We start from the raw sequence: 12,470 nt of genomic DNA on the forward strand, positions 1-12,470 counted from the left end.
CTGGTCAGGACATAAACTTGGATTACCATGATGTTGAATGGTTTGCCTTGGAGACAAACAGATCATTCTGTCATTTTTGAGATTGCATCCAAGTACTGCATTTTGGGCTCTTGTTTACTATGATGGCTATTCCATTTCTTCCTAAGGATTCCTGCCCACAGTAGTAGAGTTAAATTCTGAGTTAAATTCAAATGACCATTCTATCTACTACTGTAGATGGACTACAGTCCATCTTAGTTTGCTGATTCCTAGAATGTTGATGTTCACTCTTGCCATCTCCTGTTTGACCACTTCCAATTTGCCTTGATTCATGGACCTAACATTCCAGGTTCCTATGCAATATTGCTCTTTACAGCAATAGACAACTAGCCAATCATACGGACCACAGCCTTGTCTAACTCAATGAAACTAAGCCATGCCGTGTGGGGGCCACCCAAGATGGATGGGTCATGGTGGAGAGGTCTGACAGAATGTGGTCCACTGGAAAAGGGAATGGCAAACCACTTCAGTATTCTTGCCTTGAGAACCCCATGAACAGCAAAAAGATAGGACACTGAGAGATCCACTACCCAGGTCAGTAGGTGCCCAATATGCTACTGTGGAGATCAGTAGAGAAATAACTCCAGAAAGAATGAAGGGATGGAGCCAAAGCAAAAGAACACCCGGTTGTGGCTGTGACACAGTACCACAGAAATTTGTTCTCTCACAATTCTAGAGGCTAGAAGTCCAAGATCAAGGTGTCAGCAAGGGTTGGATTCTTCTGAGGCCTCTCCTTGGTTTGTAAATGGCTGTGTTTACATGATCTTCCCTCTGTGTCCAAATTTCCTTTTATAAGGGCGTCACTCAGATTAGGATCTACCTTATTTTAACTTAATACCATTTTAACTTATAAAATGGCATTTAGAGACCTTATAACTGATCCCTAAATACGGTTATGTTCTGAGGTGTTAGGGTTTATGATTTGAACTCATGAACTTTGGGAGGACACCGTGAAGCCCGTAGCACTCTCTGAAATCCTCGCGTTACTCACTGTGGCCACACCAAACTGCTTAGTGAATGCTACGCTCCTTGGATGCCTTTGCACACTTCTGTCTACGATACTTTTCTCTGTATAATTTCTTTACTTGGGTAGTGAACAAGAGTAAGCAAAGTTCATTCTCCTCTACCCACTGGTAATACCTTCTTCATTCTTATAACTTTATTACATGTTAAAATTCTTTGTTCAGTTTCTTTTTCTAATGTGATGGTAAACATACATTAAATGTTTGTTGGATAGGTGGTTAGGTAGTGAGGTTAAAGCTAGAGGAAGAGATAGGTCTAATTAATATTAGGTGTTACGCAGTGAGTACTATAAAAGTAGTGCACATGATGGGACTTCCCTGATGGTGATGGTCTAGTGATGAAGGGAGCACAGGTTTAATCCCTGGTCAGGAAGCTAAGATCCCACATGCCACATGGCACAGCAAAAAAAAAATAGTGCCGATGAGGTAAATGCTATAGAAGTATAGTGGAAGAGTCAGATTATACGTGTGATCAAAAATAATGTGATCAAATCAACAGGCAGAAAGAAGCAACATGTGTTTAGGCATATTGTTGTTCAGTCACTCAGCCATGTCCAATTCTTTGCAACCCCATGGACTGCAGCATGCCAGGCTTCCTTGTCCTTTACCATGTCCTGGAGCTTGCTCAAACTCAGGTCCGTTGAGTCAGTGATGCCATCCAGCCATCTCATCCTCTGTCATCCCCTTCTGCCTTCAGTCTTTCCCAGCATCAGGGTCTTTTCCAGTGAGGCAGTTCTTCACATCAGGTGGCCAGAGTATTGGAGCTTTAGCTTCAGTATCAGTCCTTCTAGTGAACATTCAGGGTTGATTTCCTTTAGGGTTGACTGTTGGATCTTGCAGTCCAAAAGACTCTTTAGAGTCTTCTCCAACACCACAATTCAAAAGCATCAATTCTTTGGCACTTAGCCTTCTTTATGGTCCAGCTCTCACATCCATACATGACTACTGGGAAAACAATAGCTCTGACTATAGGACCTTTGTTGGGAAAGCAGTGTCTCTCCTCTTTAGTGTGCCATCTAGGTTTGTCATGGCTTTTCTTCCAAGGAGCAAGCATCTTTTAATTTCATGGCTGCAGTCACCATCTGCAGCGATTTTGGAGCCCAAGAAAGTAAAATCTGTCACTGTTTCCATTGTTTCCCATCTCTTTGCCATGAAGTGATGGGACTGGATGCCATGATCTTCGTTTTTTGAATGCTGAGTTTGAAGCCAGCCTTTTCACTCTCCTCTTTCACTTTCATCAAGAGGCTCTTTAGTTCCTCTTTTCTTTCTGCCATAAGGGTGATGTCATCTGCATATCTGAGGTTATTGATATTTCTCCTGACAATCTTGATTCTGGCTTGTGCTTCATTCAGCCTGGCATTTCGCATGATGTACTCTGCATATAAGTTCATAAGCCAGGTGACAATATACAGCCTTGACATACTCCTTTCCCAATTTTGAACCACTGTGTTGTTCCATGGCTGGTTCTAACTGTTGCTCCTTGACCTGCATCCAGGTTTCTCAGGAGGCAGGTAAGGTGGTCTGGTATTCCCCTCTCTTTAAGAATTTCCACAGTTTGTTATGATCCACACAGTAAAAAGCTTTAGCGTAGTCAATGAAGCAGAAATAGGTGTTTTTATGGAATTCTCTTGCTTTTTCTATGATCCAGAGGATGTTGGCAATTTGATCTCTGGTTCCTCTGCCTTTTGTAAATCCAGCTTGAACATCTGGAAGTTCTTGGTTCACATACTGTTGAAGCCTAGCTTGGAGAATTTTGAGCATTACTTTGCTAGCGTGTGAAATGAGTACAGTTGTGCACTCATAGGCATATGTTTATGCTTGTTTAGGCATAGTATTACTTTTTGGTTGGAATGTAGCATATTTTAAGGGATGACATGACATGAAGCTAGAAAGGTTTTATATATATATATATGTATATATATATATATACACACACACACACACACATGCACACTATTACAGATGTTTTCAATTACCACAGACTAGAAGGAAATGGCAACCCACTCCAGTGTTCTTGCCTGGAGAATCCCAGGGACAGGGGAGCCTGGTGGGCTGCCGTCTGTGGGGTCACACAGAGTCGGACACAACTGAAGTGACTTAGCAGCAGCAGCAGCAGCAGTGTCTTAACACAGATGTATTGCTTTACAGTTCTTGAGGTCAAAAGTCCAAAATGGGTCTCACTGGACTAAAATTAGGATATTGGTAGGATTGTGTTCCTTTCTTGAGACTAGAGTAGAATCCGCTTTCTTGCCTTTTTCAGCTTCTCTTAGATACTGCTGCCCTCCTTCCTTGGCCTGAGGCCCACTTGTGTCTGCAAACTGATCCTCAAATTCATATGGAAATGCAAGGGACTCAGAATAGGCAAAATGATTTTGAAAATGATGAAAGTAGAAAGACTCAAGCCTCCTAATTTCAGAACTTATGAAACTATGGTAATCAAGACAGTGTGGCATTAGCATAAGGGTGGTTTTGCAAGTAATTGCAGGCTCCCCTCCTTTCTAGAGCCCCCTTTCTGGGGCTCTGAGTTATTCTAAACTGTCAACTCTAGGCTTTTAAGAACTTGTTAAACATTTAGCTTATATCTTCTTGCCCACTTGTTTGGTGGCCACTTCTTCTCATGATCTACCAGAGGGAAAAAAGTTTAGGTATTCTCTGTCTCTGGGGGGAACATGTCATCCTGTGGATTTCAGTTTCCTTGCATACTCAGTCAGCTCTATGCTAAACTCAAGAAAAGCCATGATATGTATAGATTGTTTGGTCTTTCCTCATTGTTACGGTGTGAGGGATATTTTCTTCCCTCTGCCTATTTTCTGCCTGTATCCTAAGCAGGGTGGAAATAACATGGTACTTGGCCTATAATAAATTCAGGCAAGAATACTGGAGTGGGTTGCCATGCCCTCCTCTAGGAGATCTTCCCAACCCAGGGATCAAACCCAGGTCTCCTGAATTGTAGGTGGATTCTTTACTGTCTGAGCCCCCAGGGAAGCCCAGTAGATTCAACACCTCATTAAAATTTGTTTAAATTGGGTTGAATTCATACTTAGATGCTAAGTAGTGTGCTAAGTACTTACTGCATCATCTCATTTAGTCTGCACCCCTACTCGTAAGGTGTTGGTGCCATTATTATATCCTTTTTTTAAGATGTAAAACTGAAGCTTAGTGGAGAAAAGCAACTAGAGACACAGCAATAGATAAACATTTTCATCGATTTTACCTAAATCACCTTTTTCCTTTCCTGCCTCCCAAATAAAATTTTTAAATCCATTTTTCACTTCTCTAAGGAAAGGAGATGCATCCTTGGCATTGCAGATTCTTATTTTCTCATTTGATGGGAAAGGAGGCACCGTATGAAAGAAAGAATGCTTGAAGGCCTCTAGTTGGACTTGTGATTAACAGAACACTCTTTTGAGCCTGAAGGTTCTGGGTGTTGAGCACCAGTGTCTAGGTGAATGACAGAATGACTGTCATGGTTACTTTGCTGCCGCCTTTCATTTTTCCCTTTCCATTCTCCTGCTTCCAGTGTGAAATAGTAAACAGCATTCAGGTTTTAATCATAGAGTAAAATTCTAAGTATTCTTCATCACGGTTGCTTTATTAACCTGTGTGGGAACCCCTTTAGGTAGCCCTAACGCTGGGGAACTGTAATTGCCTGTGCTATTTAACATTTATCATAACGACTCTCTTTGTAAGCTATCATCAACAATATGTAGATTAGCAAAGTGTTTTCATTTTTAAACATTTTGTTTTGTTTTTGCTCACTTTCAAAAACGGAACTATTGGTCTGCTCAATAAGCTCAAGTAAAACGTTATTAATTCATCTCTTGAACTATTTTCTGCAATTCAGTTTCTAAGATGTGTTGTTTCTAACTCACTGCATTAATCATTCTACATTTTCTCACACCTTGTTGATAGATGCAAGCTAAGTTTCATTCATTGCTTGTCTTTTCTGGAATTTCAGCATTTTTTCAAATATTCCACATGTATAATATAAACTGGGTGATATGACTGTGTTTGGAACAGAGACAAATGGTAAAGGTTAAGGAATAGGAACATGGAGATAAAAGGAAGAATTGTTTATATATGGGAGGATATTTTATAATGCTCTGGCTTGGTATAACAGTCACATGTATGCTTCCTCCTCTCTAGTTATCAGGGAATATGAAGAACAAAGAAAGTATCCAAGAACCTAGATTTGATTATTACAACCATGAAGTTCCTGATATTGACCTCAGTGATTGTGAATTCCCACATGTCATTGAAATTTATGACTTCCCCCAAGAATTTCGTACTGAAGATCTCCTACGGATTTTCTGCACTTATCAGTAAGTATTTGCAATTGATGGGGGATGTTAGGAAAGGTGGGATGAAATTTTCTTAAAATGTCTTCTGAAAAATCACCTCTTTTGCTTTCCTATTCCCTGTCATTTACTTTAGCATCAAGTTTCTTTATTGTGTTTTCCAAGCCCATTGGAAATCTGTATCAAACCAGTCTTCTTCTAAGTTCCTTTAAAAAATGCTAAAGTCTTTCTAGATCCCAGTTTAGCATTTAAGAAGACTATCATCAATAATGACTTTTGAGTCTGTCTCCACGGTGCATTTAGTCCATTTATATTTATTGTAATTATTGATATATTTGGATGTATTGCCTGCCATCTTTTTGTGTGTGTTTACTTGTCCCATCTTTTTCTCTTCTATCTTGCCTTCTTTTGGATTGATGAGGTATTTTTTTCTCACTCCATATTTTTGGGGAATGATACTGTTTCTGTTATTTGGTGATTACTTTAGAAATTATAAAATGCATGCTTAATTTACCAATGACTAAGGTTAATACTTTTACACTGTTTCTAAACACCTGAAGGGTTTTAAACTCCATTCCCCAATTCCATTCCAGTGTCTCCCCGACCTCCAGCTAATATACTACTGAGATTTAGTAGTTTGCGTCTTTTTGATTTAGTTTTTTTCTTTTTAAACTCCATTTGATGTTACATCTTTTTTATATAGTCAGCATTCAGATTCATCTGCTTTCTGTATTCTTATTGTGTCTCATATCTTTCATTTGAAATCTTTTTCCTCCTGCATGGAACAGGTTCTTTAGAATTTAATTAATAACAGTCTGCTGGTAACACACTCAGTTGGATTTTGTTGTCATTGTCGCTCTTGTTTCTTAATAGCTTTATTTCAGCTTCATTCTTGAAAGACATTTTTGCTGGGTATAGAAGCCTAGGTTGACAGTTATTTTTCTCGGGGACTTGAAGCTTTTATTCTGCTTTCTCCTGGCTTTCTTAGGGCAGGCTGAGAAGCCCATTGCATGTCTGACTGTTGGTTCTGAGTATAATCTGTCTGTTCTCTTTGGGTGCTCTTAATGTTCTCTGCCTTTGGTACTGCACATTTTCAGTATGAGGTGACTTTGTGTTTCTTTTGTAATCATTATTGAGATTATTTGGGCTTCCTAAATAGTTTTCATTGGTTTTGGAGAACTCCAGACATTATTTCTTCAAATATTGCCTCTGTACTGGTCTCTTTTATATTCTCTGTGATGCTGCCAGTTGAAAGTAGATTAGACCTCCTAACTTAATCCTCATGTTATCTCTATCGTATTTTCCATTTCTTTGTCTCCTTTATATACTGAGTAATTTCTTTAGTTCTGATCTCTTCAGCTGTGGTTAATTTGCTTTTAAACTTATCCATTGAATTTTAAAATTTCATTTTATGTTTCTTGTTTTTCAGAGTTCTCTAATTTTCAAATCTGCATTTTTTCCCTCTATTTTCAAGATTTAAAAAGTTTCTTTTTAAGTATAGTGAACAAAGACCTTCTATAGTCTATGTCTAGTTATTCCTTTACCTGAGGTCCTTTTAATTCTGTTTTTATAAATTCTCACTCATAGTGCCTTGCCTTTTTTTTTTTTTTGGAGGTTTATTTATTTATTTATTTAAACTGTAAAGCTGGCCATTTCCTCTGGAATTTTATTTATGAGAATTGAGGTCTGCAATATAAGAAGAGACTATCTCCTGAGAAGATATGTGTTTTCTTCTGCTAGGCACCAAGGGTCCTAACAGTCCAAAAGGCTGTAAATTAAATTAGTGATTTGAGGTTATTCTGACCACTGAGATACGGTAGAGGATGATAAAATGTGATTGTTGCATCGCAACTGGTTTTTTGTAACAGTGCATATGAATGGCCACCTCCTTGCCGTTCTTCAGTGTGGTGGTGGTGGTGGTGGTTCAGTCGCTCGGTTGTGTCTGAAATGTCCATTTACTTGCCAGTCTTTGATGTGGTAGTGGTTGTTCAGTTACTCAGTTGTGGCTGACTCTTTGCAACCCCATGGACTGCTACAGCACACCAGACTTCCCTGTCCTTCACTGTCTCCTGGAGTTTGCTCAAACTCATGTCCATTAAGTTTGATGTGGTGCCAAGACCTTTTTTTGTTTGTTTTAAAATTACTAGTCTGTTGATAGAAAAGTTCTTAATGTCACTCTGATATCACCTACAACTTCCAGCAACAACTAATATCCATTGAAAGTCACCTGAGTGCAAATTCCTTGTAGAATAAAATGTTTTTCTCTCTTTTAAAATAATTTTTTTTTTGGCTGCACCACATAGCTTGCAGGGTTTGAGTGCAGGGCCTTAGTTCCTTGACCAGGGATTGAACCCAGGTCACAGCAGTGGAAGTGCTGAGTCCTTACCACTGGACCACCAGGGAATTCCCCATTCCCTTGCCCTTTTTTTAAAAAACTGTTCTGCCAAAACATAATTGATGATAGTTTTTTGGGGTTTTTTAGTGACTTTATCTTTCTCAAGTCTTTCAAAGCATTAAGTTTTTATAGACATAACTCTTATGTTTCATACTCATAGTTAATTGTTTTAATTTTATTTAATAAATTATGTCATAAACATAAAACTGATGTAAATGGGTTTGAGAATAGTTGCACTACCTTTTATATATGTATATGTTTCATACATACATAGAGTCAGAAGTATACTTCTGTATCTTTAGCTTATAAGGAAACATAAGCTTTGGGAAGAAAAGAAATAATCCCCAAAGTAAGTTATTAAGAAAAACATTTTTCAGGATCTTCAAGAAAGTCATTACCAAGAAGGGATTATGCTTTAATGCTGTAATCCTGCCATTAACAATAAACCAGGTCTATTGTCTGATATATAGATTTAAACTTAAAATTCAGTTCATGTACATCTTGAATTAGGGTATAGCTCTCAACTCTTGCTTTAGGGTCAGATGGTAAGTATTTTCCTGCCATCATTGTACATAAATAGCCATAAACCAGAGGTAAATAAATGAGCATGACTGTATTCCTTGAAATTCTGTGTACAAAAACAAGAACCCTGTTTTTCTGTAAAGTTTTAGAACAGGCAAAACTAGCAGCTAGGTACCTCACTTATCAGTTATGTAACTAAAAGAAAGGAGCAGTGATTGGATCCTGGAGGACAGTTAACAGTCTGCCATAGACCTTACTCTAAATATGTAGTATGGGTCAATCAGTCTAATTCATTACAGTTACGATAAGACCCAGTATCACGTCTGTACCAGGTGAAGTGCATAGTAGATTTTAAAAAGCAGTTGGTGAGATTAAATCCAAAATTAGAACTACCTGAAGTTGTCACTAATCATGATTTTTAAAACCAAGGATTAATTTTGTTGATGTCTGGAATTTTCTGAACATTTCAGTTTCAGTTCAGTCACTCAGTCGTGTCCGACTCTTTGCAACCCCATGAATCGCAGCACGCCAGGCCTCCCTGTTCAGACTGGTTGGATCTCCTTGCAGTCCAAGGGACTCTCAAGAGTCTTCTCCAACACCACATTTCAAAAGCATCAATTCTTCGGCGCTCAGCCTTCTTCACATTCCAACTCTCACATCCATACATGACCACAGGCAAAACCATAGCCTTGACTAGACAGACCTTAGTCGGCAAAGTAATATCTCTGCTTTGAATATGCTATCTAGGTTGGTCATAACTTTTCTTCCAAGGAGTAAGCGTCTTTTAATTTCATGGCTGCAGTCACCATCTGCAGTGATTTCGGAGCCCAAAACAATAAAGCTTGACACTGTTTCCACTGTTTCCCCATCTATTTCCTATGAAGTGATGGGACCGGATGCCATGATCTTCGTTTTCTGAATGTTGAGCTTTAGGCCAACTTTTTCGCTCTCCTCTTTCACTTTCATCAAGAGGATTTTTAGCTCCTCTTCACTTTCTGTCATAAGGGTGGTGTCATCTGCATATCTGAGGTGATTGATATTTCTCCTGGCAATCTTGATTCCAACTTGTGTTTCTTCCAGCCCAGCGTTTCTCATGATGTACTCTGCATATAAGTTAAATAAGCAGGGTGACAATATACAGCCTTGACGTACTCCTTTTCCTATTTGGAACCAGTCCCTTGTTCCATGTCCAGTTCTAACTGTTGCTTCCTGACCTGCAGTTAACTGTTAAGAATTATTAACTTCCTTTTGCTCTATTTCTTCTTAATTTTACCTGCAAGACCATTTTTTCTATTAAACCCAAAAATATTTTCAAAAGGGGTAAAGCATTTTAAAGGGTTATAAAATTCTGAAGTCTAAAAGGCCCTCTAGAGCCCGTCTAAGTTTTTTACCATCTTTTGTCAGCTATTGTATAATATCGACTTCTACTGGGGAACTTTCTCGTAGGCTTCAACTCCTGTGGTCATGTTTTGCCGTGGTTGAACTTAGTTTTACGTCAGGAAATTGTCTCACTAACCTTCAAAGCCTCTTTATTCCTTTTTCCTTCAAAGGAAATTTTTTCTTGACTAATTGTTAAAGGGAAAAGATACTTTAGCAGTTGTCTTTTTTTTGTTCTTTATAGTGCTTTATTTTAAAAAAAGAGAGAAAAGGTCATGGTGCAAAAGCCTGTGAGTCAAACACCAGAGTCAACTTCATATTTTGATCATATCTTCATTAATATTAATCATCTTCCTGATGAATATTGTTACTAATAAAAAATAATGGGCACCATTGATTTATTAAATGTCCACTAAGTGCTCAACATCGTGCCCTTTGCCTTGTCATGGATTATCTCATTTCCATTTTCATAGCAACTCTGTTAGGAAGGAATTCAACCCATTTTTTTTTTACAGATGAGCAAACTTGGCTTACAGAGAGATTAAACCAGCCCATGGCCTCAAGGTGGCAGAACCTGAATTTTGCTTTTTTACTTCCCTTTTACAACTGGAAAGAAAGAATAGGTCAGCCTCCCTGATTATAGATGTCTCTTTTTTCTCTTATTTGATTGATTTTGTTTTGAATGACCCATCTCCCTGTCCCTCTCTGTCTCTTGTCTCTGCCCTTGAGCCTACATTTACATTAAATCCAAGTGACCTTCCCTCCCTACCTCCTCCTCCTCTGATTCTTCTTATGCTTCCTTTCTCCAGTCCCCTAAAAGCAGCTCTTGTAAATAGTGTGATAAATACTTTGCCTCCCCAGGGAACATGTGCGGATTAATTAGTTGATGTCTATAAAATGGCTGACAAGGTAAAACCCTCCCAGGTAGTTCTTTATGATGGTGTTATTGCTTCTAATGGCTCCTGCTCTCCAGGCGCTTTGTGTGTCATTATCCCCACTCCCCCCATGCACTTGTTGAGTGTTTCTCTCATCATGGAATGCCTTACGAGATACTATTTGAAAGATGTTTTTTAAAAGTGAGTTTTATTTTAAGGAATAAAATTCTTTTATTTTGTTACAGAAAGAAAGGATTTGATATTAAATGGGTGGACGATACCCATGCCCTAGGAGTATTCTCCAGTCCGATTACAGGTATTCACCCAGTGGAGTTCACTGTGTTTATTGTCCATTTTCTCCTGCTGCTTTTCCTTATTTGCTTTCTGTTCCAGCCACCTGGCATTTTATTCAGTCACTATAGATAAATGACAGGTAGAGGTTTTTGAGGCAAGTTACTTTGGTACCCAGGTGCTCCCCGCCTCTCCCTTTTTACCTTAATCCAGTGGTATTTGGGGAGATAGTCAGCTTTTCAAGGTTATTTGCTGCATAACTGTCAGTTACGATAGTGCATAAACAGGTAGAGATTTAAGAAGCCAATATGAATAAATGTTAATATGTTTGTGATTCTGCTCCCAGCCCCACTGACAGATGAATTTGCAGTAGCCCTTTAACCTGTCCAGTGATCATTTGTAATACATACTTTCCAAGTGTAGGATCTGGCCTCTTCATTGGCATCAGGATAGATCTGATGCAGAGACTTTCAGGCAAAGTAGAGATGATTCCTGTCCAATTCATCTAAAATAAGGGTCTGCAAACTTATTCTATAAAGAGCCATATAGTGGATATTTCAGGATATAAGGTTTCTTTTGTTACCTAACTCTGCTGTTGAGGAAAGACAGCATCCCTCAACAAATGAACGAGCATGGCTCTGTTGCGGTAAAACTTCACAAAAACGGGGCGGTTGGCTAGATTGGGTCACAAAGCCATAGTTTACTAATCCCCATTTTAAAATAACCACTGCCGAGTTGTTCCTTATGGATTTTCTAGAGCTTACCATTTCTTTTGCCCACGATGAGAAAATAAAGCACAACATCTAGGAAATACTTTCTAAGAACTAGCCTTAACTATATATATATTTTGCATCACTCATCTTCATGTCTTCTACTTCTTTATATATATTTATTCTCTTCACAGCTCGTGATGCTCTTGGTAGTAAACATACCATGGTGAAGATCCGGCCCTTGTCACAGGCCACAAGAGCAGCCAAGGCCAAAGCTAGAGCTTATGCTGGTAAGCCTATAATCTCAGGAGCTTTTTCTTACTGATAGTCGTGTTCTCGTTTTTTTTTTTTTTTCCCAGCACTTGTATAGCATCCAGAGTTCTAAAGACATACACTTTTATTTTTAGTGTAAGAAGAAATATTTTTAAGGAAAAAGGAAAAGAGAAAAGGCTCTGTTGGAAATATAGCATTGGAGAAGCCACTTGGAGAGAGTGGGAGATGCGAGCTGCAGGCGCTGCAGTCACCATTTTCTGACGACAGCCTTGTCCAGTTTACCTCTGTGGTTAGCAGTTTGATAGAGTCACTGTAGGAAATTGTGTTAATACAGATAATGAAGGCAGGGTTGTTTGTGCTTTGCCGTGTTAATTTCCTCTGATCTTCATCTATCAGGCTTGCATTAATTACTGCTGAAGCCCTTGTTAGTCTATTTTGTATGTTAATTACTGAGTTAAATCACTTGGAGCTAGAATGCTTTCTCTTCCTTACTCCCTTCTGCTCCCTCCTTTTCTCCCATTCAGAGTTTCTGCAGCCAGCAAAGGAGCGTCCTGAGACTTCAGCAGCCCTAGCCAGAAGGCTAGTCATCAGTGCCCTTGGGGTTCGAAGTAAGCAGAGCAAAACTGAACGGGAAGCAGAGCTTAAGAAACTGCGAGAAGCCCGAGGTG

General features: G+C 39.0%; 1 protein-coding gene and 1 non-coding gene across 26 annotated transcripts in view; one reads left to right on the plus strand and one right to left on the minus strand.

The window, feature by feature from the left end:
• R3HCC1L (R3H domain and coiled-coil containing 1 like) overlaps positions 1 to 12,470 on the plus strand; it is an 83,467-nt gene that overhangs the window by 60,723 nt on the left and 10,274 nt on the right. For all 25 annotated transcript variants that reach the window (XM_069567198.1, XM_069567193.1, XM_069567211.1 and 22 more), the window contains 4 exons: positions 5,208 to 5,383; positions 10,774 to 10,844; positions 11,724 to 11,819; positions 12,327 to 12,467. In XM_069567198.1, the coding sequence (XP_069423299.1) occupies positions 5,208 to 5,383; positions 10,774 to 10,844; positions 11,724 to 11,819; positions 12,327 to 12,467 (484 nt within the window). The remainder of the gene's footprint in view (positions 1 to 5,207; positions 5,384 to 10,773; positions 10,845 to 11,723; positions 11,820 to 12,326; positions 12,468 to 12,470) is intronic.
• TRNAG-UCC (transfer RNA glycine (anticodon UCC)) lies at positions 7,691 to 7,762 on the minus strand. The gene has a single exon. It is a non-coding gene; the product is annotated as a tRNA-Gly (tRNA).

Source organism: Ovis canadensis, chromosome 22, assembly GCF_042477335.2.
Source record: "Ovis canadensis isolate MfBH-ARS-UI-01 breed Bighorn chromosome 22, ARS-UI_OviCan_v2, whole genome shotgun sequence".
In the NCBI taxonomy this organism is placed as follows: domain Eukaryota; kingdom Metazoa; phylum Chordata; class Mammalia; order Artiodactyla; family Bovidae; genus Ovis; species Ovis canadensis.